The sequence below is a fragment of the Ovis canadensis genome, chromosome 5 (assembly GCF_042477335.2).
Source record: "Ovis canadensis isolate MfBH-ARS-UI-01 breed Bighorn chromosome 5, ARS-UI_OviCan_v2, whole genome shotgun sequence".
Taxonomy (NCBI): Eukaryota; Metazoa; Chordata; class Mammalia; order Artiodactyla; family Bovidae; genus Ovis; species Ovis canadensis.
In genome coordinates, this window is record NC_091249.1 from 96579668 (window position 1) to 96607319 (window position 27652).

General features: G+C 36.6%; 1 protein-coding gene across 2 annotated transcripts in view; it reads right to left on the reverse strand.

Annotated features, from left to right (window-relative positions):
- EDIL3 (EGF like repeats and discoidin domains 3) overlaps positions 1-27652 on the reverse strand; it is a 476676-nt gene that overhangs the window by 185977 nt on the left and 263047 nt on the right. For both annotated transcript variants that reach the window (XM_069592585.2, XM_069592586.2), the window contains one exon: positions 25418-25531. In XM_069592585.2, coding sequence (XP_069448686.1) covers positions 25418-25531 — 114 coding nt within the window. The remainder of the gene's footprint in view (positions 1-25417; positions 25532-27652) is intronic.

Genomic DNA, 27652 nt, shown 5'->3' on the forward strand with positions numbered 1-27652 from the left:
CTAGGTTCTAAATTGGTGAGGGAGAGATCAAGGCCACTATTTCTCACTTAGTGGCTCAGAGGTTGAAAGGAACCCTTAAAATTTTTGCTTGTGAGTTTTCCAGTATTGAAAATAATAGAGTACAGTTCTTAATAGAAAGGGGAAATTCTTTAGTGGCCACCTATCACAGAACCAGTCTTTAAGACTGAAGAAAATTAGCATTTATCAAGAGTAAGCAGCCCATCCGATGCAAAGAAGTAGAGTTTTCTCTAAGGTGGACAGGCATTTTATGTGCATTCCAAATAAGCTTAACTTATTTGGAATTTAAGTTAAATTTAAATTTAAGTCCCCCCCATCCCCACCCCAGCCTTCCCACACGCTTGCTGGTTTTTCTCAGCTTATCATTTTTCAGGGGTTGGGAAGTGGTGTCAGAGGAAAGTGGACAAGGAACCGAACAACCTCATAGAAGTAGAAAAGTTGCTCTCAGAAATAAGGTTTGGATGCACTAGCTTGGAGGTAGGAGAGCAGGGGGATGGGGAAGGAGCCCCCTGGACATGGTGAGAGAATGTGAAGGTAGACACACACAACACAGCCCTCCTATCACTCACAAACCACCTCAGAGTGCCCGTAGGGATCAGCCAGCCTCGCCTCATCGCACTGAGAGTGATCATCTTAAAAGGACTTAGAGCGAAAAATCCCATTTGGGGATGTTTGCTTCTCTCCACACTTAGAGAATGCTTCAGGACATAGATTTCACATATGGCCACAGTAACCTTGCTTAGGGAAGCTAGTACTTACAAAAATCATCAAAATAGTTTCTCCAGATTAGTTAAGCTTATTTGGAATTCACATAAAATGCATGTGCACCTTGGAGAAAACTCTACTTTTTTGCATTGGTTGGGCTACTTATTCTTGATAAATGCTAATTTTCTTCAGTCTTGAAGACTGATTCTGTGATATATGGCCACTAAAGAATTTCCCCTTTCTATTAAGAACTATACTTTATTATTTTCAATATCAGAAAGCTCAGAGGTGCCTGAGATAAATGATGAGGAACTACTATTTATGCGTATTTTTTCCTCTTGGACAATAAACTTCTTAACGGTAGAAACCACGCCTTTTGCATTATGTATGTTTTCAAAGCACTTAGCACAGTGCCTTACAATTGGCAGTTCTCAATTCTATGGGTTATCATAAATTAAAACTAATCACTGCTGCTTTGGAATTACTTTTCTTCCTTTCTTGAAACTAAATTAATCTTCTAAACATAGATATTATCACTCTAGGGATTCTACATACTAGGTGGGCATTAAAATCAGAAATAGTTTTGGTATGCTGGACCACTTTAAATACATAAGAATTAGCTCTTGGAGGTAGGGGAAATATGTTTGGAATGAAAATCAGCCTTCATAAAGTCACAAATTCAATTATCAGCCATCTAGCTATTTCCCTATAAAAGATGGTTATGCTTTTCTTCACACTGTATTATCTTATATCAATTATGATGTAATCTCAGTTAAATTAATTGTTTTAAGTTCAGGAAAAATTAAACTCATGAATAAGCTAAATTAGAATAGGAAATTGTCCATTAATATTTCCCCAAGCTAATTTTTTGAACATATTGATGCAGAATGATCGTGTTATTTAAATAGCAGGGTCTACAGACTCTAGTATTCAAAAGCCAAAATTTGTATTGAGATAATCTACAGAAGTCAATTAAATCTAATATTATCATCCTATCACAGTTAAAAGGCATTGCCATAGGACAATCAAAGAGCACATTTTAGTTTGTGTAAGATGGATTCTCTCAGAAGAGAAAAGCACACCTGCTTTTCAAGCACTGAACGCACTTTTGCAGGCAGGCAAGATTTTAGTAACTTGTACTCAGGCTTCCACCTACACTGCACAATTCATCTTCTACCAACTATGAAGATAACAACATGGTTTGATGAAATATTTGTCTGTAGACTCAAAAGCCTGCAATTCAAAAACCTGCAGGTATACCTACTCTCGCCTTCTGACAAAACATATCTGCACAGGAAAAGCTAAAAAGGGGTATAATGGCATGGTAAATGCTAAAGGTGGGATTCAGTTGCTTCAGGACACAGGAGTCGAATACTAAGTGCAAATATTCAAGCACTGCCATGCAAAAGACACTTTCCCACACTTACAAGTTATTTACATCTTTTAGGTGTCTTTGGTAAATGTCTATCATGGTAAGTACTGCAAGGAACTGCCTCTGATGTTTGGTTATAACACAATACGACTGGCATGTCAAACACAGATTTTTATTTCAGAGATAAATCACTGTCCCAAATCCAATTATTAGCTACCTAGGTGTTTTTTTCTGTACAATGCAGCTTTGCTTTTCTTCATGCTGGATGTTATCTCAGGTTAAGTATGAAGTCTCAGTGTTCCAGAGGTCAAAAGAAACTAAGCCGGAAAAGAACAAACAGGAAGCTACTATAGATGGCAGGTACAGCACAACCAGCCCTCTCTAAGGCTGGCATTCCTTGAGAAGTTGGTGGAACGAAGGCTTGAGGGCAAAATGGAGCCTGAAAGTACACAGCAGCTGATTTGATTATTTGAATTCTAGAACTATCTATTGATACACGTACATTAACTCCTAAAATATCTACATAAATAGCTATACTTATAAATGGATAATTCTTATATAGTCAGAAAGGTATGAGAGTAGAAAAGGGAACTAAAAGTTCTCCCAAGTAATTTTTTTTTTTGAGTCTGCTCTCAACATCACAGCATCAGCTGCTGTTTTTCCTCTTTCCAAACTAAATCAAAGAGTAAATCTTGGGCTTCTATTGTGGTCCAGTGGTTAAGAATCCAGTGGAAACCTGCCAAAGCAGGGGATATAGGTTTGATCCCTGGTCTGCAAGGATTCCACGTGCCACAGGGCAACTAAGCCCATGAACCACAGCTACTGGGCCCAAGGGCAAAATCTACAGAAGCCCAAGTGCCCTAGAGCCTGTGCTCCACAAGAGAAGCCACTATAATGAGAAGCTTGTGCACCCCAGCTAGAAAGTAGCCCCGAGGCAAAAAGAGAAAGCCCACACAGCAACGAAGAGCTGCTGCTGCTGCTAAGTCGCTTCAGTTGTGTCTGACTCTGTGCGACCCCAGAGACGGCAGCCCACCAGGCTCCCCCGTCCCTGGGATTCTCCAGGCAAGAACACTGGAGTGGGTTGCCATGTCCTTCTCCAATGCTTGAAAGTGAAGTCACTCAGTAGTGTCCGACTCTTAGAGACCCCATGGACTGCAGCCTACCAGGCCCTCCATCCATGGGATTTTCCAGGCAAGAGTACTAGAGTGCTAGGGCAGCCAAAAATAAATTAATTTTTAAAAAGTTAATCTTTTGTCACTATTTCCAGGACAGAACTGAGACAGAAGATTACATTTCTAGAGAGTATCACAAATGCTTTGCATAGAGTGTTTGCCATGATTTTGGAATTTCTGAAAGGGAAAACTGAACAAAGAACTTATAATAAAACAAAAGTAAAGCTATGGAAACAAAGGTAGAATTATGAATTTTATAGAAAGAGCACTCTAGGAAAAGTTAATAGAGTACCATTTTGTTATAAATCTGTAGAAGCTAGGCCAGCTTTTCATACATTATTTCTTATCTGAGATTCATATGAGATCAGTTTTATAATGTAAGGAATATAGGTCAGCCTATTAGAATAGGAAATTTACCTTTGCTTCTTTTCAAAGCTACTATATATAATAATAAAGTAGACCTTGATGTTTTGTTATGTTCAGGTTAAAAGTTCATTTTTGTTAGACAGTATTTGTAGAAAAAACAGCTAAATAGTGTATTGTGCTGTGTGCTGAGTTGCTCAGTCATGTCTGACTCTTTAAGACCCCATGCATTGTAGCCTGCCAGTATCCTCTGTCCTTGGGGATTCTCCAGGCAAGAATACTGGAGTGGGTTGCCATGCCCTCCTCCAGGGGATCTTCCCAACCTAGGGATCAAACCCCGGTCTGTTACCTAATAATGAACACTAGTAATATACCTAATCATGGGAAAGGTTGAAGGCCAAAGGAGAAGAGGTGGCAGAAGACGAGATGGTTAGATATCATCACCAATTCTACAGACATGAATTTGAGCAAACTCTGGGAGATAGTGGAAGACAGAGGAGCCTTGTATGCTGCAGTCCGTGATGTCACAGAGTCAAACACAATTCAGCAACTGAACAACAACAAATAATGACACATATATTTCTGAAAAGTAAGGTATTAAAAACCTTACATCTAGATTTAGATATTCCGTTGCTGGAAAAGGTATCGCATATTAGCTGTGTTCAACAAAATATTCATATACTTTATGATACACTGCTATTTTCTGGTATGTTCAAACAGAATACATAATTGTTATGTAGTCTGATCTTAATGATTAAGTAAATAGATATGCTTCTTATAAACTTCTTATAAACTTAAAAATAGATGTCAAATATAAAGTTTTAAACTACAAATAATCCTGTGACTACCCATTACAAGTTTCAGATTTTGAAAAGGTAGTCAAAACTAGGATTTTATGCTTTTTCTTAAGCTTTTAATTAAAAGAGGACTTAATATTCCTCTTACTTTGGAATGAGGTAAAAGACTAGCTTCTCCAGAGGCTTTATCTTACCATCTTACTCATGATGAATTGCTCAACACCCTAGTTACATATTTACAAGATTAACCAGGAATCAGGTAAAGGTCAACAAATCACAAACATAAAATAAAGCATAGCCATTAACCCAAAGCCATTAATGCTTCTCTTGTGGCTTAAAAGGTAAAGTATCTGCCTGCAATGCCAGAGACATGGGTTCAATCCCTGAGTAGGGAAGATCCCCTGGAGAAGGTTATGGTAACCCATTCCAATATTCTTTCCTGGCTAATCCCATGGACTAAGGAGCCTCATGGGATCACAAAGAGTTGGACACGACTAAGTGATTAACACTTTTATTTTCATTAACTCAAAATGAAGATGGAAGAATTATTATCATTGCTAAAAATTCCTGTAAATTATGCAGAAAGTGATTTTCATTCTTAGGAATTCTTCACTTTAGTCAAATGTTTCAAAAAATACTAAAAGCAGTTACTTTGCAACTTAACAACCATTAGGACACAGCAGGATATAGCTATTATTATTAATATACAAGAATGATAAGTTACACAAAATAGAACAAGGGATATAAATTTTACCTTGTATTATTAGGAAAAATATTTCATTAGTTGAACATTTTTCTTCAATTACCCAAAACCTTTTTAGACACATAAAAAGAAATATTATGAACTTTAAATATTATGTGAACTATAAATTGCTCAGGTAGGAGTTATTACAGTTCTTCTTTGTGCCTTAGTTCTTTCAAACGTTATCTGCTCAGCTAAATCAAAACTGAAGAGATAAAACGAAAATAGAAACATTCATTTTATATTAATAGATATAAAAGTCTACAGTTTCATAGGATCATACAATTTTCAAATGTAGGTAATTTATTTGGGAAATAAGGTAACAATTAAGTGTCATATACTGGGGACATAATGTATATAAAGTGACTTATTGAGTCTTGGCCCACTTTCTAGTATATTAGTTCATCAAGACTATTTTCACTGTAATTTTGGTGGAGGGTATGAATGAAAATGCAGTTCCAGATATCTGTATTTTTAAAAACATCTGGGTGATAAGGGCTTCCCTGGTAGCTCAAAGGTTAAAGCATCTGCCTGCAATGTGGGGGACATGGGTTTGATCCTTGGGTCAGGAAGATCCTCTGGAGAAGGAAATGGCAACCCACTACAGTATTCTTGCCTGGAGAATCCCATGGATGGAGGAGCCTGGTGGGCTACAGTCCACCAGGTCGCAAAGAGTAGGAAACAACTGAGAACTTCACTCACTCAATATATATAGCAAAGTATGGAAACTATGAGTTAATCATCTGTATTATTGGGAAAAGAACATCCACCTTAGATTTGTTTCATAGACTAGAAACAATATATCGTAAACACATAGTAAATCATATGGCAATTAATATGCCCTTAATGAATAGCAGTTCCTTATACTGTAATTGTTATTTTATTGTTGTTATAAAGCAAAAGTTAGGATTAAAAGTTATGGTTAAGAGAGACTGACTTTCACTATGACTATCTGAATACTAAAGACTGAAAAATATATTGCCAGTTCAGCCAGGTTTTCCAAGTATTCACTTCTTATTCAGGAAATAAAAGAAGAGAGAACATCTACTCCCATTTCCCACACAAAATATTCTTAATAAAAATTAATACATACATAAGCATGATTATTAATCATGAAGAGTCATTGAAAATGATCCAAAATGTCATGCCACTTGGCATTTCCTTAATATCAGATTCATCATCAAATAATTCTGTCACCAAAGCATTCAAATTGTCATATAAATCTCTGCCTAGGGGAAATATACACTATAGCTTCTTATAATGAATGAAAACGAAATGGTTCCCCACAGTATATTGCCAGACTCACTGGATATAAAAATAACTAATTAAATAATCTCTTTTTAAAATAGGTCTGTGACTGGCAGGCACTTTTTTTCATTGTGGTACAAAACAGGGATTTCTCCTATGGAAAAATCTCATATTAATACTTTGATAAACTAGATTATAACTCTGAAAAGAGCCTTTATAATCAAGTTTTTTTTTTCCCCCAATTTAATATCCGAGTAATCTTATCTTTAGTTTGGATGGAGATAAAGTTTTAGCTGGCAGCAATTTTGCTGCAGTAATCAAAGAAATCTCATTTCCTCAAGTCCATAACTGACAGTAAAGCAACAAACCATTTCCCCCCAAATTGAATAGTACCTGATTTCTTTATCTTCAGCATAACCGTTTTTGTTTCATCATGACTTATTTTTCCAATCAATGTGAGAAGAATGTTAATATTCACTGTTTTGGATTTCCAAAGACATAAAGTGGATGTATTAGAAGAAAAATCATGAAATGCCCTGTTAGTACCTAGCCACCTCTGTTTTGATCTGATTTTCAGACATAAGAAAAACACGCACGAGTACTGGTTTCTTGTGTATGTGTGTTAGTCTCTCAGTTGTGTCTGACCCTTTGCGACCCCACGAACTATAGCCCCCCAGGCCTCTCTGTCCATGGAATTCTCCAGACAAGAACTGGAGTAGATTGCCATTCCCTTCTCCAGAGGAACTCCCAAGCCAGGGATCGAACCCTGGTCTTCTGCCTTGCAGGCAGATTCTTTACCATTTGAGGTGTTAAATAAGCAAAGTAAAATAAAGAGACACTTTCAGAAGAAACTTCTTTGCTCCAAATGTATGGATTTTTTCTCTCACAGACATTCTTAAAGAATAAAAATGAAGACTGCATATGTTTATTGCAAAGAAAATATGTCAAATATTTCAGCCTCAAAATAACCCCATGGAGACTAATTTCATTCCCAATTTTAAGTGAGGCTCAGAGACGTTAAATAACTCCTAAGTTCACAGAGGAAAGATTTGGCCCTAGGTGTTTTGGTTACCAAAGGGTCATGACAAACACTATGGCATGATACGATGTTTGGGGGACATTTGCTGCACTGTGTGTTAAGGGTGTGGAGAAGTGATGAGAAGTGACAAGCAGTTCCATCATATTTATAAAGACGAAGAGTAGTAAAATAGCTCACTCTATGTTCTTCATCATTTTTTCTGTCAAGGCGTATAGGCTGAAGGGTCAACACTGATAGCTATCCATCTAACAATTAAAAAGAGATTTTGAATGTTGAAGGAGCAAAGTAGAGACATGACATTTCATACTCTAGTCTTAAGGTTCAAGTGATGCTAATTTAAAGTTAGCATCATTTGATAGCTAGATATCCATAGAAAAGGACTATAGTGAATGGCCTACCTCAAGGGTTTCTATAACTTTATTTTTCTTCTCTCTCTTGCTTTTTATTTTCTTTCTATAATACATGAACTGCTTTCATATATTCACCTATGAGAAAGTCAATTACAATAAGGGCATTCTTCTCTGTTTAACAAAATACCTCTGCCTAAATTATGGAGGAGACTATTCTCAATGTTAATATCTTCAAACAAGAAATTCGCAAATGGGTAAGTATCACATTAGTCTATATCTATAATTTATAGTAGTAGCAGTGTTAGTGGCTTAGTCGTGTCTGATTCTTTGCGACCCCACAGACTGGCCCACCAGAATCCTCTGTCCATGGGATTCTCCAGGCAAGAATACTGGAGTGGGTTGCCATTCCCTTCTCCAGGGGATCTTCCCAACCCAGGGATCAAACCCGGGTTTCCTGCATTAAAGGCAGATTCTTTACCAGCTGAGCTACAGGGAAGCCCATATACATAGTTTATATATAGTTTATGTATATAATCTCCAAAATTCATATCATTACTTTATCAAGAACTTTATGTTCTAAACCTAGGATTGGGGTAGCTGTTAAGCTTTGTTCTTAAAGCTTTGTATTTTAGGTGCACAATAATTGTTAGAAAAATGAACAGACACCACTTATACATTCATGTACACATGAACTTGGATTTCCCCAGTGTATTTCCCTTTCCTTTCATACTCAATTTATTGTATATCCAAGATTCAGTGTCTGTGATAGCATATTGAGAAGCATGAAGAAAATAAATCAATCGATTATATTTACTCCACATACCTTATAATTACTTTAAAATTCAGTTTTAACTCTAATTTCTCACAAGCATGCTGTAGGCTATGCTTAGTCTCTCAGTTGTGTCTGAATAGTTGTGACCCCATGGATGGCAGCCTGTCAGGTTCCTCTGTCCAACGGAATTTTCCAGGCAGGGATACCAGAGTGGGTTGCCATTTCCTCCTCCAGGGGATCTTCCCAACCGAGGGATCCAACCCAGTCTCCTATATTGCAGGCAGATTCTTTACCTACTGAGCCACCAGGGAAGCCCAGGCATAGCTATTTAATAATGCGAATTATTAACTGAAACACAATTTTTACAGTATTTAATTTCTATCAATACTCTCTGGCTAAGGTGGAATACTAAAAATAAATTTCATTTCAACCAGTAATAAAAGCAGCCTATAGACAATTTACCTGGCTAGCCAGCTCCTGGAATTTCAAAAAACTGTATGTACTATTATATTCTTGGGAGTAGAGAGGCTATGAGTATAATGTGAAGTGGTTACTCCTTTTTACTTATATGCTGGTAAAAAGTGTAAGACCATACCCATCACATTTTCCAATATTTTTCTTTTTTAAAATTCAGTTTAAATTTAGATTACATGTTTCCAATGGTCTGTTCATTATGTTTCAATAAATGATAGTCTGTTTCCCCTTCTTATATTAATCAATATAGATGAAAGCTAAGTGCACAGAGATAGTCACTAGAATCTCCTTGATAGATAAATGTGCCTGCTGCTACTGCTGCTGCTGCTGCTGCTGCTGCTGCTGCTGCTGCTGCTGCTGCTGCGTCGCTTCAGTCGTATCCGACTCTGTGCGACCCCATAAATGGCAGCTCACCAGGCTCTGCCATTCCTGGGATTCTCCAGGCAAGAACATTGGAGTGGGTTGCCATTTCCTTCTCCAATGCATGAAAGTGAAAAGTGAAAGTGAAGTTGCTCAGTCGTGTCTGACTCTTCACGACCCCATGGACTGCAGCCCACCAGGCTCCTCTGTCCATGGGATTTTCCAGGCAAGAGTACTGGAGTGGGGTGCCATTGCCTTCTCTGGATAACTGTGCCTAGAAAAAAGATAATTAAACTGTTTTCTAACTAAAGTAGGAGTGTGTGTGTGATAGATAGAGAGAAAGGAATGTTTTATAATGATCATTTTTGGTCTTGAATTATTCTAAACACATGTCCATATATGCAAAGGGTAATCTGTGGGTAATAACTGGCTTCTACAGATGTGGCCTGATGTAAATAATGGTAAAGTACTCATACAATGGGAAATACAAATGAACAGCATGAATTTATGCATCATTTTTTTTAGTGTTAATACATATTTTTATTCTATTGATTTAAAATCATTACTTGCTTAGCTTAGATATAAATGCTTGCTTGTGGTACATTTTTTTGGAACGGTTATGTTACCAAAATTTCTGTTTTGTTATTAATTTAGTAGACTTCAGTGAGTCAAAGATCCCATTATTATATACTATTAACATATCAATGATTTTAAGATGCCTCTCCAAATGAGAGATGTTAATATGTTTCAAATATAAAGGCATATACATCTTGGAATTGTGGAAATGAGGAACTGTCCATGATGCATGTTTATGTTTTCTGTTAGAGGTGCATGTTTTCATTTTTTTCTGGACAATTCTTTATCCTCATATTACTGGTATTAGTAGCGGTTTCCCTGGTGGCTCACATGGTAAAGCATCTGCTGGCAATGCAGGAGACCTGGGTTCAACCCTGCGTCAGGAAGACCCCCTGAAAAAAGGAATAGCAACCACTCCAGGATTCTTGCCTAATCCCATGGGCAGAGGAGCCTGGTAGGTTACAGTCCATGGAGTCATAAAGAGTCAGACACGACTGAGCAACTTCACTTCACTGGCATTAGGCAATTGCTACTGCTGCTAAGTCACTTCAGTCGTCTCCACTTTGTGTGACCCCACAGACGGCCTCCTACCAGGCTCCTCTGTCCCTGGGATTCTCCAGGCAAGAACACTGGATTGGGTTGCCATTTCCTTCTCCAATGCATGAAAGTTAAAAGTGAAAGTGAAGTCGCTCAGTTGTGTCCGACTTTGTGCAACCCCATGGGCTGCAGCCCACCAGGCTCCTCTGTCCATGGGATTTTCCAGGCAAGAGTACTGGAGTGGGGTGCCATTGCTTTCTCCGATTAGGCAATTAGACAACCCTATAACTGATACAGTTAAACCAGAACTACAAATATTCTCTTTTCTAGGTCATATTAGAAACCAAAATCTGAGGGCTTATTACCAGACTGGGAAAATGACATATTTTTTCCTATTAAATTATCTTATCCATTTTATGTGATAGAATTTTATATAATGCTCTGTAATATTTTCAGGCAACAATTTGCCATTATTCTTAGAATATTAAACAAAAATTGTTTTACGTGACTAGACCAAACACTAGAATATAGTTAGTAGTTCTGTGAGGACTTCTGTAGTGTTCTGCATAATGAATGAACTCACTTAAGCCCCTATGATAAAATCCACTTGACTGCTCAAAAGGTTAAATGTGTATAAAAAAGCTGCCATTTTGCTATGCTAGAAAGAAGAGTTAAGAGACACTAAATAAATTGTTTTTCCTTCTCAGATACAATTGTAAGCTTATTGCTTTTTTGTGTTGTAAGTAACCTTTTCAAGTGCAATCCACAGCACTATTTATTATTCATTAAAAAAGCTATCTCAACTAAAATATTGCTAAAATTGAAGAATATTCAATAAATTGAAATTCATCATGAGTATGAAAGGAAGCAGGGTAAAAACAGAGAAAAGCAAAAAAGTTCTATGAGAATCCATGTGACGTGGAAACAGGAACAAAAATAGAATGAGAATGTAAGACATAGGTCCAAGTGGCCCACAAGCCTTCTTTATAGTTTTGGTTCACATATAATCTTAAAAACAGTCCTCTTAAAAGATGAAATGAATGACCATATTTTTCCTATAATCAAAAAAAGCCAGAAAAAATGACATCAGAGTAATATTTCAAAAGTCTTAATGTCAATAACTATGTGTTCTATATTTTGATAGTTGTCTTATCATCTAACATAATGCCACTGTTACAGTCCTGTTGCAAAAGATCTAGGTTGTTAGATGTCTAGTCATTTCCACCTTTTTATTCCAGTTCAGCACTTACAGATCTGTGCAAACTTTTCCTCCTTATGTGAACCGTGAAATCCCAGATGTTCAAGCTGGTTTTAGAAAAGGCAGAGGAACCAGAGATCAAATTGCCAACATCCGCTGGATCACGGAAAAAGCAAGAGAGTTCCAGAAAAACATCTATTTCTGCTTTATTGACTATGCCAAAGCCTTTGACTATGTGGATCACAATAAACTGTGGAAGATTCTTCAAGAGATGGGAATATCAGACCACCTGACCTGCCTCTTGAGAAACCTATATGCAGGTCAGGAAGCAACAGTTAGAACTGGACATGGAACAACAGACTGGTTCCAAACAGGAAAAGGAGTACGTCAAGGCTGTATATTGTCACCCTGCTTATTTAAGTTATATGCAGAGTACATCATAAGAAACACTGGGCTGGAAGAAGCACAAGCTGGAATCAAGATAGCTGGGAGAAATTAATAACCTCAGATATGCAGATGACACCACCCTTATGGCAGAAAGTGAAGAGGAACTAAAAAGCCTCTTGATGAAAGTGAAAGTGGAGAGTGAAAAAGTTGGCTTAAAGCTCAACATTCAGAAAATGAAGATCTTGGCATCTGGTCCTATCACTTCATGGGAAATAGATGGGGAAAGAGTGGAAACAGTGTCAGACTTTATTTTGGGGGGCTCCAAAATCACTGTAGATGGTGACTGCAGCCATGAAATTGAAAGACGCTTACTCCTTGGAAGGAAAGTTATGACCAACCTAGATAGCATATTCAAAAGCAGAGACATTACTTTGCCAACAGAGGTCTGTCTAGTCAAGGCTATGGTTTTTCCTGTGATCGTGTAACGATGTGAGAATTGGACTGTGAAGAAAGCTGAATTGATGCTTTTGAACTGTGGTGTTGGAGAAGACTCTTGAGAGTCCCTTGGACTGCAAGGAGATCCAACCAGTCCATTCTGAAGGAGATCAGCCCTTGGATTTCTTTGGAAGGAATGATGCTGAAGCTGAAACTCCAGTACTTTGGCCACCTCATGAGAAGAGTTGACTCATTGGAAAAGACTCTGCTGCTGGGAGGGATTGGGGGCAGGAGGAGAAGGGGACAATAGAGGATGAGATGGCTGGATGGCATCATGGACTCAATGGATGTGGGTCTGAGTGAACTCCGGGAGTTGGTGATGGACAGGGAGGCCTGGCGTGCTGCAATTCATGGGGTCGCAAAGAGTCGGGCACGACTGAGCAACTAAACTGAACTGATCTTCCTTAAAGAAAAAAGGCCAAATAAATGATGGAATCATATGAGTCTTAGAAGTATAGACTGCTTAAAATAATTCTAGGTACACATAAACTATGAATTAAGAACTAAATTCCAAAATAGACTTAATTATATACTTAGTGACAATAGCCTGATGCTTTGAAATTGATGTGATCACCAGTTAAAAATATTACTTAGTAGACTGGCATTCTTTTTTTCTCACATAATGAGCAATACACATTTTACTCTGTATTTGATTCTAGAGAACTGGCAATTTTTTGTTAATTTATACACAAGCTGTATTCTTCTAAAGCAATTATATATATATGTCAAATTCTAAATTGACTATAAAATAACTAAATAACTAAATGATTATAAAATTTTACACAGATTATAATTGGTCTTAAGAAAATTGGAAAGGCCCTGGTTAAAAAGAAAGTAGACTGGATGTTTTCAACTGCAGACTGTAGTGTATCTTTAGTGTATCTGTTTTTTTGTCTTTTAAATATGGATTAATACCCATATCTAACTTCAAATATATCACTTCTCTATGGGGTTAACAAACTTTCTGAACCACCATTGTTGGTGAGAAGCAGCAATGCTCACTAACAACTCTGCTGTTAAAACTCCTGTAAACACAATGACAAAAATGTGGCTTCACAGTATCATTTTCTGCTACTTATTTTTTTTATACATGCAGCTAGAGAACCGAACTCAGAAGATGGCTAGAAAATGGATCATTAGTAGCTTATATTTCCCAAAGCTTCATGAATATTATCCCGGAGGATAAAATATCTTTTGAAACCAAAAAGCCAGTAACTCAGGATTCTGAATCTTTTCTGCACTATGGATACTTTCATCAGTCTTGTGACGCCTAGAGGGCCTTCTCAGAATAATGCTTTTCAGTTCACAAAATGAAATAAACAGAAGCACAAAGTAATTATCAAAATATTTTAAAATGTGTGATATAATAACATGCACGCTCATCTATTAACACATTCAATAACAGAGGTGGTGGCAGGACCACTATAGTTTCTTATTAGTGAAAACTAAATGGTATTTTCAGTGATGCACAACAAGATAATGTGGTATGAAAATAACTGTGGTTTCTGTTCGTGACAAAGTCACTGGTACTGCTAATGCAATGATTCATTGTTGTCTGCATCTGTAATGGATGGAAATTCTAAGTTTCAGAGAGCTATTAGTAAAAAAGAAACATACAATTTTTGTTTCCTCATCAAAAAACACCGACACCCTGAATTCTAGCTATCCCAGAGAGTCCTGTAGCCTTGGTCAAAAACTTTGCATTAAGCACTTAGAGGGGATGGGGCTAAGAGCATCTTTTATACAAATCCCTGTAGGAAAGTGCTCATGTTTTATTATACTTAAAGCTATTAACAATGGTAGAATCGAGGAATAATTCTAATGGGAAAGGAAAAGGCATTATTAAGTTACTGCTGAGTGGATATGAAGCAACATTTATATATGAAATAGCCAGGTTATGGATGTTCAAAAAAATTGTGTGTCTTCCTGAGTGTACCAAAAAATATAAATTGAATTTTATTTTGAACAAACTACCACAAATATCCTTGGATTTCTTGGAGCTAAGAGGCACAGTTTCAACTCTTTGGTGTTTTGTACTTAGATAATAGTGCTGAGTATTTATAGGCTCCCTTATATAACTATAGTTCTATCCACTTTTCTTGTCAGAATAGTTTATTTTCTGTCCCTGCTCCTGTTTTCCTTGAATTTTAGTATTGAATTTACTGACTTTGCTCTGGCTCTACTTCCTTTTATAGAACCATATTCCTCCAGTTCAATTTATTTTTAAGTTGGATACTTTATATGTCCATTCCCTTTGGAGTTCTAAAAAGAATGTGTATTATTGACCAGATAAAGCTATTACAGTAACTATCATCAAACTTATTTTTAGGTCCTTGGCTACCTTAATGGTTCTTTGGGGTTTAAGATATGCTCAAAGTTGAGCATTCCATAACCTGGGAGGAGAGTCTGTGGCGATTATTTCTTCCTCAACACCTGTTCCATATGGAAGAGGTGAAATCTGGCATTCTCTCTACCACCCACCACACTTATTTCAGGACTATTAATGATTACAGGATCTAGATTTTTTTTAAAAAGTGTCTTTTCTTAGGTATCCATCTCCCTGACCACCTCCTATTCTGGAAGCATTATTTTCTTTGCCTTCTCTACATCTTTATTCTCTACTTCTCTGATGACTCTCTTTTCGTCCCTTGGCAGACAGAATTGCCTTTTGTTAAAGTCTATTTTAGCAATCTTGTACTCTTTATTCTTTTTAATCTCTCTTTTGACACTAATATTAAACCTTTAGTTCAGTTCAGTCGCTCAGTCGTGTCCGACTCTTTGCGACCTCATGAATCGCAGCACGCCAGGCCTCCCTGTCCATCACCAACTCCTGGAGTTCACTCAAACACGTCCATCGAGTCAGTGATGCCATCCAGCCATCTCATCCTCTATTGTCCCCTTCTCCTCCTGCCCCCAGTCCCTCCCAGCATCAGAGTCTTTTCCAATGAGTCGACTCTTTGCGTGAGGTGGCCAAAGTACTGGAGTTTCAGCTTTAGCATCATTCCTTCCAAAGAAATCCCAGGGCTAATCTGCTTCAGAATGGACTGGTTGGATCTCCTTGTAGTCCAAGGGACTCTCAAGAGTCTTCTCCAACACCACAGTTCAAATGCATCAATTCTTGGGCGCTCAGCCTTCTTCACAGTCCAACTCTCACATCCATACATGACCACAGGAAAAACATAGCCTTGACTAGACGGACCTTAGTCAGCAAATTAATGTCTCTGCTTTTGAATATGCTATCTAGGTTGGTCATAACTTTTCTTCCAAGGAGTAAGCATCTTTTAATTTCATGGCTGCAGTCACCATCTACAGTGATTTTGGAGCCCCAAAAATAAAGTCTGACACTGTTTCCACTGTTTCCCCATCTACCACTTCTCCCTTCTCATCTGATTCTTGAATCTGAGTCTGTGTTACCAGCGCTTCCTTGAGTTATCATTCACATTTTTACAACTGGCTGTCCTAGCTTACCATGATGTGCCAGTTGCACCTACCATTCAATGTGACTATGCAGGAAAGAAATTTTTTGGAATCCTCTCCTTCAGGTGAAGAAAAATACTTTGAAGATTTGATTCAAAACATATACAAGGCTCTTTGTGCTACATGCTGCTAGAAGCTATCACTTCTAAGGCTGCAGATGTAGCTAACAACTGCAGCCAGCAGCATACCAGGGGTTGGTGTCCCGCCCAACTCAGCTCCATGGTTGCCAGTAAAATTTTATTGGTACTATTTGAAACCCTTGGGATTTCAGGAAATCCTGGAAACCTTTGCATATTTGATAAAAGATTAGATGTCATCTATGTTCTTTTCTTTCTCCTGAGAAAAGTGTCTCTGCTATTCAGTGAATTTGATTTAAAAAAAAAAAACAAAACACAGTGATTTATGCCTGTAATTCTTCCATGATAAAATAACCATTTCAGCCTCACTCTGATAATCAGACCCCAAATTTCACCTAAGCACCCCAAAATGCCATGGCACACATGTAAAGAATAATGACTAGCCCACAAATTACATCTTAACCATGTTTCAAATTGCAAGTCATAGAATGACTTCTTTTCTAGTAGTTTTCCTATAGGAGATTTTTTTCTATAGTGAGTTCTTTTTTTTTTTTTTCCAAGGGTAAGGATGGAGTGATAATTGAAAAGATTGATATTTACGGTCTGAAAAAATTGCGGTATTTCTCAATCATATATTACAGTTTTAAATGCTACAAAGATGACATCACATTATCTTGTTCCCACACTCTCTTAATCTCTGCATACTTTACCTGCCTTTTTTGAGATAGGGATATATTAGAATGAGTTTCAGTTTGGAGAATAAATGCAAAATTAATTTTGATCCCTGAACATATGCTATTAAGTGCATAATGGGAATGTTACATAATTTGAAAAACAAGAAGGTCTTCTTGAATGTTTCAGTAATTATTTGTAATGAAATACAAAACTGTCAGGTAATGAGAATCTGATTCAATTTGTTAGATGTACTTAGTAAGTCCTAGGGGATCTATTTGAGCATTCTGCAGATATTTTTACATCTTTCTTTTATTAGATTATCACTTTAAGGTACAGCAGGTGAACTTTCCAAGTGTGACATCTCTGTACAAAATTGTTGGGCAACATTTGGAAAAATATACCCAGAGGCATCTGATTGAAAATGGAACTTCTGTGTTAGACACATAAAATCCAATTTGGTTTTGTCATTAAGTCAATTTTTTGTGTTTATTGTTGCAAAGACTTCATCCTGCAGTAATGTTGGAGTCATTTCTTCCCTTGAGGGCTATTGATATACTTGTACAGTATTCTGGATTTTTTGTACTTATTGCCAGGTCTTTGTAAAGAATGTGAGAAACTAAATTAAATAATTATCCATGTTCAAGTATTTATAGTTATGGTTACTTCCATTTATATAGCTATATATTTATGGGTAAATTTTAAATATTGTGTGTCTTGGATTTAACATTATACAATTAATCTTAAATATAAAACTTTCATCAACCCATAGTTACTTTTTCTTTTTTTTTTTTAATGTTCACAAAAGGTGACATCCTGTCCTATTGGAGTTCTGAATTAATTCCTATTCTATTTATTCAAGGAAAGTAACCTTACGCTGATATTAGGCAATGATTTCAAAGGCAAAAAGCACTGCTAAAGCACCATTTCAAAATTCTAAAACAGAGTAGACTTTTTTCATTTGGAATAAAACTAGAATTAGCATTAATGATTATTATTCTTTGCTGTTCTTTGATTTCTTGCTATACCTACAAAAGCTAAAGTCTATTTTGTTGTTTTAAAAATCCCTTGTGGACACACAAAATAGATAGTTTGTGAGATGGATTATTATAATACTTAAATATCTTTTCCATCAGCTGGTCTTAACCCTGTATTGTCAAAGCCTAAAAGGCAAGTGATCATCCTAAAAACCTCATCACATGATTACTACACAGCAATCAGAACTCATCCACTTAATATTTGTCTTCGTATTAAACAAAGAGCCTGTTTATCCTTGAGCATATTGTCCTTCTTGTGAAATCCTCATTTCGACAGCCCGCCCTCTGTTTGGTACCTACTATTATGTTCCTCTGGCCTCAGTTCACATGTCATTTCCTTAAACTTCCCCAAACAGAACAGGTGCCCCACCATGGCTCCCTCTTCAGGCACAGTGCTCATGATGTTCCGTAATCAGCTATTATGTGATTCTTGGTTTTCTCTCCCATTAATCTGCATGCTCCACAAGCACAGGAACTGAATTTAACCGCTATTGCTGCTCCAGCTGTAGCGGGTGGCTACTGTTGGATCTAGGTTGGTGAATGAATTAATTCATACGTTTTCTGAAAATTCTGTACACAGTTAAGAAAAAAAAATCGATAAATATCTGTGGCTAGTTTATTTACTGAACACCTAGCTGAATACTTTCACTATGTTATAATACTCAACTTACACAATTTTCTTATTAAATTTATGTGTGTCTTAGTTCTCATTTTCATTTTTATTATTTTTAAAACTCTTTATTTTAATTAGAATCTCTTATATTTTACCTTTGGATCTATGTAATATCTGGATATAGCAGAATAGGAATTTAGTGTTATATAGGCTAAAACTATAATCTCTGACCATCTATATTAGATAAGAAAATACTGAAATTATTTGCTCCACTATTTCTGTTCACCATTCACTAAAATACCTAATCAAATAACAGTGGCATCTTAATAATAATTGCAAACAAAAAAACTTAAAGAAATGAACTTTGGTATTTGTGGTTCAGAGTATGTTATGATGTCATGTTTTTCAAAAACTAAAGCAACTCTTATCCCCTATAATGGTTTTGGTTGAATTAATAATATTTGTTTATTAAAAATTCTGCTAATGTCACTGGATTTCCTAAATTAATGTACTTGTAAAACATGGTATGCAGTGCATTAAAAAACTGACTTCTATACATTTTTGTTCTCAATACACACAGTCAGTTGCTAAAGATATGCAGTACTTTAAAATTTTAAAAAATTATAACAAGGAAAAGGGGACTAAACTAGCATTAACTTTTTTTAAGTAATTCCAAATCATTGTGTCTATTTATTTATGCAATTATTTGCTTATCTACATGTATTGACCTATGTAATTTACTAAATAGTTTATATATGCTCCTAGTTTTAATCTAGTCATCAATTTAAACCAAAAAGTGCTATTTATTCTATTTATAGATGAAGAAGATGAGGCTCAGAAAGGTCAACTAATGCTATTCAGACATATAAAGGTAACAAGCCAGAATCTAAACCTCAATTCTACAAAAAAAAAAGTCAGTTTAAACTTTGATTCTATTTCAATTCAAAGCCTATGTTCTTTCCTTTTACTCTGCGGCCACTTGTCAAGGTCACTCTAGTGAAAGTGTTCTTAAAGTGTACTGTGTAGTAAACAGTGTTCCTTTCACCCGCCAAAGGGCAGGATCGATCACACTTGGGAGGACAGGCTATGCAGATGCAATGCCTGGGGTTAAGACCAGGATCTGAACTTTACTAGCCATGTGAACCTACACAAATTATTTCACCTCTCAGGAGCTCACTTTTTTTCTGTAAAATGGAGCCAATGATAAACAGGATCTACAACAAAGAGTGTTAAGAGGATCAAATAAGTTGTTATTTAAAGTACTTAGAACAGTGCTTGGCTCATAGTAAAATTAAAATCAACATTATCATATAACAATTGGTAATACAATTTAAGAAAAGTTGAGAGTTTTTATTTACAAGTTTGTCTTTCAAAAGCAATAATTAATTGTTGAGCATATAATAATGCAGATGACATTATTTACTTATCAAATGTTTTATCAATTTTAACAGCATAAGTCTTCACTTATAATTCAAGTGTACTTGGCAGCATACGTTGATTTCAAAAGAAAAAACACATATATACATCTATCTAGCATATGTTTGTTTGTAAATACTAGCTCATTTATAATGAAGGCTTAAAGAGTTACAGCTGCTCAAAAATGAAGATACAGAAATATTAATCTATAGTTTTCAAACTCTGTTCACATGTATCATCATCTTTTGGCCTTATTAGTTTATAGATGGAATTCCTAAAGTACTATAGAATTATGTAGATTATTTCACTAAATTTAAAAAAAATGAATTTTGACTTCTAGAAACATCACTTTCTCCTCAGTTGAAGATTTGTTTTGATTTTTAATAAAATGCTCTGAAATCATCCAAGTCATAATATTTTCTGGCATAATAGTTTGGGGATGCTGTATTCTAAGGGCTCCCACAGTGACTATTTTAATTTCCAGAAATAGTATCAATAATGGAAATGAATTTGAGTGCCATTCCTGAAGTTTAATCATGTCACGTTTAAACACCCAGAAGGGAACTGTATACGGCTCCTGCAGCCACAAAAGCCCCCAAAATGAAACTAATCCTAGTTATTTTTAGATAGTTAACTAAAGTGCTATCAATTTCCATTGAATTTACTTTAAACATCATGTTCTGTTAATCCTACATGACAAAGCATATCTATTCTCCTGAGAACAGGTTTCTCATTCCAGTTCATCATCCTTGTCCTTTGAAGATGTTTATAAAAATGGCCATGTGAACACTTGAACTTATTTAAAAGAAACAAGGGAACATAAATTAGAACTTCAATTAGAAGAATATCTGTAAAACTGTTAATAGATACTAAGTGTGTGCTTAGTCGCTTTAGTCAGGTCTGACTCTTTGAGATCTCATGGACTGTAGCCCATCAGGCTCTTCTGTCCATGGGATTTTCCCAGCAAGAATACTGGAGTAGGATGCCATTTCCTCCTCCAGGGAATCTTCCCAATCCAGGGATCGACTCAGGTCTCCTGCATCTCATGCATTACAGGTGGATTTTTTTTTTTTTTTTTACCACTGAGCTACCAGGGAAGCCCCATTAGGTGCTATGGAAACATCTTAAAAATTTTCACATATCAATCAAAAGTAACTTCAATTAAAATAAAAATAATCAAAGTTAATCAAATGCCCTGTAGTATAAAAAAAAAGAACTAAAAAGTAATTGAGATCTTTCAAAGTCAATGATAAGCTCTATGAATCATAATTGGAAATCTAAACTGAAATTATATAAATCAGATGTATAATTGCCGTAACTCATCCACAAATATTAGGAAATAATCAGTGTTAAAATTATAAGTACATTCTTTGCCAAGTATTAAAACACTTGTTGTTAACATATGAATTAATTATATTGTTACAGAAAATGTTTAACAGGTGATTGATACACATAATAATTATTACCACATAATTAAGCATTATCTTATAATAGAGCTAGATATAAATTTATTCCTTACAAATAAAAAGCACTTAATAGCTGTATTAATTAAAGACATACATTATGAAAAATAATTCACATAATAATTTAAAAAATAATATTAAACTCTCATCTCAACATAAATGCCTTGCCTTTAATTGTTTAAATGAAAATGAATAATGAATGAATAAATGAATTTATACTTAGGTTTTTAAAATGAAGGCTATAATTAGTATTAAAAATATTTCATTTAATTACACTGAAAATCAGTCATAATAAATTGCTTAAAATTGAAGTTATGGTAAAAATGAGGAAAAGGCAAAGAAAAAGCTAAGGATTGAAAAAAAAACCATCTTTTGATGATAAGTATATAGATATCAAGATCAGTCTCTCTACACTGTGAGAAATGCAACCTCCAAAATTACCACTTTTATATTTTGATATAAGGCTTGCTAGTAGTAGTAGCAGCTGGTAAGATCATAGCATCTTATGACTGCTGATTATTTGAAGTGAGTGAGAAGTAAATAAGTGATCTCAGATAAACTATCAAGATGCCTGCATGCAGAAATGGCCTAAAATGAGAAACTCTTATTCAAGTTCATTTGCATAACCCCATTGCAAAATGTACCAGATCTCAATAAACCCATCAATACAGTTAAGAAGGAAGTAGATATCTGTCAACTATACTTCAATATAAAATCAAAATTTTAAAAAGGCAGAAGTGGTGCAAGTCAGGCAAATGTAAGTGCAGGAGCCCCAGTTAGACTGAAGACAATTTGAATGCAAACACAAGGACAACAGCATTTTGGTATGGATGTCCTCTAACCCTTCCCTCCCCTAATCCCTCACCCCCACACCCCTACCCCAGCTCCCTGCCCCACCAAGCACTTAATCTCCATCATTCTCTCTTCCCTCCCTCACATGAAATATCTGCTGAAACAAATGGCTTGTCTCCCATTATCGCAGGTATAAACTGACCTTGTGGTATTCCTATGGGACAGCATACAAAGCCTGAAGAAAGTGTATCAATCTTAACTTCAGAGTGGACGTGAGCAAATTGGTTATAATCTCTGTAATGTCAACTCCCAAGATCCTAAACTCAATCAACTGGGAGCTGGCACTAGCTGTAACCTGCAGGTACTTCTATACGCTGTGTAGTCAGGGGCGGTCTAAGTTTTCAATGTGAGCACTGAATCATCACTGTGGCAAGGTGCACTTTCTTACTCTGGATTTTCTAAACATTATAAAAAGCCACACAAAAAAGCAAAACCATATATCCTCAGCCACAAAGACAATGGGAAGAATCAGAATCCTTATTACATATTCTCATAAATCAATGCAATAAAAACAAATACCCCAAGAGGAACATATTTTACAGTGTGCCTTACGTGACCCTTTTTGATCCCTGACAAGGCACAGAGATGAAGAAGGGAACAGCAGAATGTCAGAGAATATGATAGATAATGGGAGGCACCTCACTATCACATTTATGTCAGAGAGCAGTCTGGATTTACATATAGATATTATATAGAGACAAAACCAAGTCAAAGAAAAACAAAATTTTGTTCAACACAGTAGCAAAAACTAACTGGAAGACACTAGATGCAAGCTGGGGGCAATTAAGCTGGAAGTCTATTTCGATACATCCTTCTTAATCTATCAGGTTTCTTTCTTTCCAAGGATATTTTCACATGTGGTGACTTCAGTAAAATTGCTAATGGAGAGATGCACAAGCTTTAGTCATTGGTTTCACTTTCTAGCTCACATCCTTCCATTTTCAATGGGTGGAGGTGATGGAATTCCACCTGAGCTATTTCAAATTGTAGTGTGGAAAAAGTCTCGAGAGTCCCTTGAATAGTGAGATCAAACCAGTCAATTCTAAAGGAAATCAACCCTGAATATTCTTTGGAAGGACTGATGATGAAGCTCCAATACTTTGGCCACCTGATGCGAAGATCTGACTCATTAAAAAACACCCTGATGCTGGGAAATACTGAGGGCAAGAGGAGAAGAGGGTGACAGAGATGAGATGATTGGATGTCGTTAGTGACTCAATGGACATGAGTTGGAGCAAATTCCGGGAGATAGGGAAGAACGGGGAAGCCTGGTGTGCTATATAGTTCATGGGACAAGGAGTCCAACACAGCTTAGTTACTGAACAACAATAACAGGCAACCAACTGGCTGTCTAGTTGCTCCTTGATCAATACAGGTGGCAAAGGCTTGCTCACTAGGCAGTATATTCAGGTCCCGTGAACCAAAGGTTCATGCAAGAGCTGGGCCTGGGTGGGCCAAGGACTACTTGAAACTGAATTTAACTTAGTGGGAGGTTAGTTAAACTCTTTGTAGGAAGGTTGCTAGGTTAGTTGACTGGATGGCTATGGGTTATTCAGAATAATCCTCTTACTCAGACTCTCCTTTCCTTCCTTTCATCCATGCTTGAAACTCCCTTTACTAACGTGTGCTCCGTGTCCTTCTCCAATTATTTTCATTTTTTAAACAGTCTTATTTATTTGTGACTGTGCTTAGTCCTCTTTGCTGTGCAAGCTTTTCTCTAGCTGTGGCCACGGGGGCTACGCTCTAGCTGCAAGGAGCAGGCTTTTCGTTGTGGTTCCTTCTCTTGTTGTGGAGCACAGGCTCTAGGGCATGGCTTCACGGCCTGTGGGATCTTCCCGAATCAGAGATTGAACCAGTGTCTCCTGCATTGTCAGGTGGATTCTTTACCACTGAGCCACCAGAGAAGCACCCTCCAATTATTTTCAAGCTTAGAAAAATTTTGCTCAGTCTCAAGTATTTCTTTGATATTCACAACTTCATCACTTCCATGAAGGTTTTCAGGACTAGTGTGATGAGAATCCCCAGATAATTTTGTTTAAATATATAACCCAAATTAATTCTTCAACAATTTTCCTTGTTTTATTTTATAAATTACCATTGGCAAAGGAGCATAAAGAGAGGGAAAGTGAGAAATAAAATTGTTACTCTGGCTAAAGAGAAAGAGGGAGAGAGAGATGGAGTGAGTGAGTGAGTGAGTGAGTGTGTACAAGAGAGAGTAGAGGTGGAAGGTGCTTTCAAGTTTACCATGTTCAGCTCTATCCACAGAGACATCTTGATTTAGAGAAAAATATACAGAATTTGCAATCTTAAGACCTGATTCTAGATTCCTTCCAGTTCTGCTTTCGGCACTAACTTTGAGAGCCTGGGAAAACCACATAGCCCACGTGTCTTAGTTTCCATGTCTGAATTCTCATCTTTATTTTCATTCTGAAGTTGCATAATGTTACAATGCTCTAACATCAAAGCCATGGCACTATGAAGTTTCTATAAATGTCCAACAATTAATAAACTACACCACTACTGTTCTCATTAGCAAGTACTTGTACCCAATTCCAGTCTCCTTCCACCAACTGTATTCCTGTGATTACCTCTCCCTCGTTTTTGTTTGTTTGTTTTTGGAAAGGTGGGGTGCTCTGTGCTACATGGTAAACACTTCAGGCAAATTATTGTCCTATAATTTGATCATCACTTCAAGACCTTATGGACTTAGGCTTCCAAGAAGACAAATAAATGGTGTTTAAAATTCTTACCAATAGATAGGCCAGCTTAACATGAATCCTGATTAATCTCTACCTTTTATTTGTGACCGAGGTTCTCTGTTTAGAATCCTCTGAATTTACTGTTTGAATCAGAATAACCAGTCTGGGAGGAAATTAGGTCCTATATATACTCAAAAGCCAAAATGAGGCTTATAAAAGTGATGTACTTATGTCTTTAAGGAACAGTTGAGCTCCTTTGAGGTCACAAGATAACCACTCATATCCCTATCATGCTCTGAGACCCATCCAGGAGTATATATGTACACTAACAACATCTGATTGTTGTTATATTTGATAACAACAAATATGAAATGCACATTTCAATATATTATAAACCCCGGAAACAATTATTACTGATTTTGACCCAAATTCCAGATTAAGTGAAAGTGATGCAAACAGAGGATATATATACATATATAGATATTCACATACATGTGAATACTTACTGTATTGACAGTTTCTTCCCATGAATTCCCCTGGGCACTCACAGGAATAGTTAGCAACAAGGTCTGTACATATCCCACCATTTTTGCAGGGCTCAGCTTCGCATTCATTTATATCTGAGGAAAATAGGAAGAAGAGAAAGAGAATTATTGGTGAAAAAAGATAGATTTTTAGAAGGTTTTAGGCATTTCAAATAAGAGAAGGTCTAAATAATGGCGTGTGTGTATGTCTTGTCAATAATATAAATGGTGCTTACAATAGACAATTTACTAACAATAAAACTAAGTCAAGTTCAAATGGAACTGAGAATCCAAATCCAACAGAACTAAAACACCCTCTAATCCCGAAAATAAATATGACTAGTTGGCGAAATATTCAGTGTATCCTTAGAATTAAATCAAACAAATTAACCCTGATCGAGAAATGAATTGGTATCACTTACAAGATCTAGAAACCCCCCAGCAGCAACCACTGCCAATTAACACTGTCTCATTTCATCTTAATTCATTAAAATTCTAACTGACAGAGATGTTTTAGTTTCTAAATAGTTCGCCTTTGATGAATGCGAAGAGAAGCAAATTAGAGTTAATAGCTAAAGCTTGTTACATGCAAAGTATAATAAATGTAAATGACGATCATTTCCTAATTTCATTCAAGGGTTTCTAAAGTTAGGATGACTAAAGGGATTTACCTTTGATATTCTATTATTATATCTGATGAAAAATCATATGCTATATAAAACATTCAGCAAATTATACTACATTCCATGCTAATTTTGGATAACAGGGACAATAAATGGGTTTTGAAGAAAAAAAAGGGATAATGATAATAATGAACTCAGTGAAGTATCAATCACCGATATTTGCACATCACTTCCTCTAAGCGCAGCACTGAGTTTGGTTCTGTGGGAACTAGGAAAGTAATTGGAGGACGTACACGGCTCTGCACTGCTTTCCCTTCTATCATCTGTTTCAACTGAACACCTGCTCTGCTCCTGTTCCCACATCCACTTCTTACATACCTAGATGCTCTTCTCTTCCTTAGGAATTTCTTTCTGTGGGTCTTTCCCTCTCATAGTCAACCTGTGAACTTTACAAACGCAGGATCTGTCCAATACTATTCTTTGTACCCCCCAAAATTCCACACACTATCAAGAAGACCACTGCTGCTGCTGCTAAGTCGCTTTAGTCGTGTCTGACTCTGTGCGACCCCAGAAACGGCAGCCCACCAGGCTCCCCCGTCCCTGGGATTCTCCAGATAAGAACACTGGAGTGGGTTGCCATTTCCTTCTCCAATTCATGAAAGTGAAAAGTGAAAGTGAAGTCACTCAGTCGTGTCCAACTCTTAGCAACCCCATGGACTGTAGCCTACCAGGCTCCTCCGTCCATGGGATTTTCCAGGCAAGAATACTGGAGTGGGGTGCCATTGCCTTCTCCAATAGTGCCCAGTAAATATTGCTTGATCAAATATCTAACAAAATAGTGGTGCAATCTGAAGAAAATTATTTCAGATGTGTAATATGCCTTCTGATAAACATATCAAAAGCTATTCTAAAGTTCTGGGTTTTCACGGTGCTTAAAACAATATGACCATTATATTACCCTCTCAATATTAAACAAGGACAAAATATTAGAAAACCTCTAGTTTTCCTTTTCCTTTAACTTCTTTCTTATAAACAGGATCTCCTCCTGGAAGCAGATTCGTTCACCCTCTCATTCTCAGGTTATGGCAAAGTTGGTCTAAATTTCTTTAGGCAGGTGACCACTTCATAAAAGATTTCTGGTCCTTTTAAGTTTCTGGTCAACTGGTATATCTCAAGAGTAGAGATAATTCATGACTGTGTTCAGAAATAATCCAAATCATTTAAACCAAGGTGGAGTGCTCAATCATGTCTGACTCTCTGCTAGTTCAAGGACTGTAGGGCGCCAGGCTCCTGTGTCCATGGGATTCTCCAGACAAGAATACTGGAGTGGGTTGCCATTTCCTACTCCAGGGGATCTTCCCAACCCAATGTGGCAGGTGGAGTTTGTACCACCTGAGCCACCAGGGAATCCCATTTTAAGCAAATATAACATCAAATAATAGGATTAAATCAGAATCTGATCATTCTAAGAAACAGCTGTGTACTATAAAATAGACTCAAATTTTTGACACTAAAACTTTCAAGAGAGGAAGAAGGAAGGAAGGAAAGAACTAAAGGAAGAAAATGTCATTTATTCATTTTCTCACCCGATGAA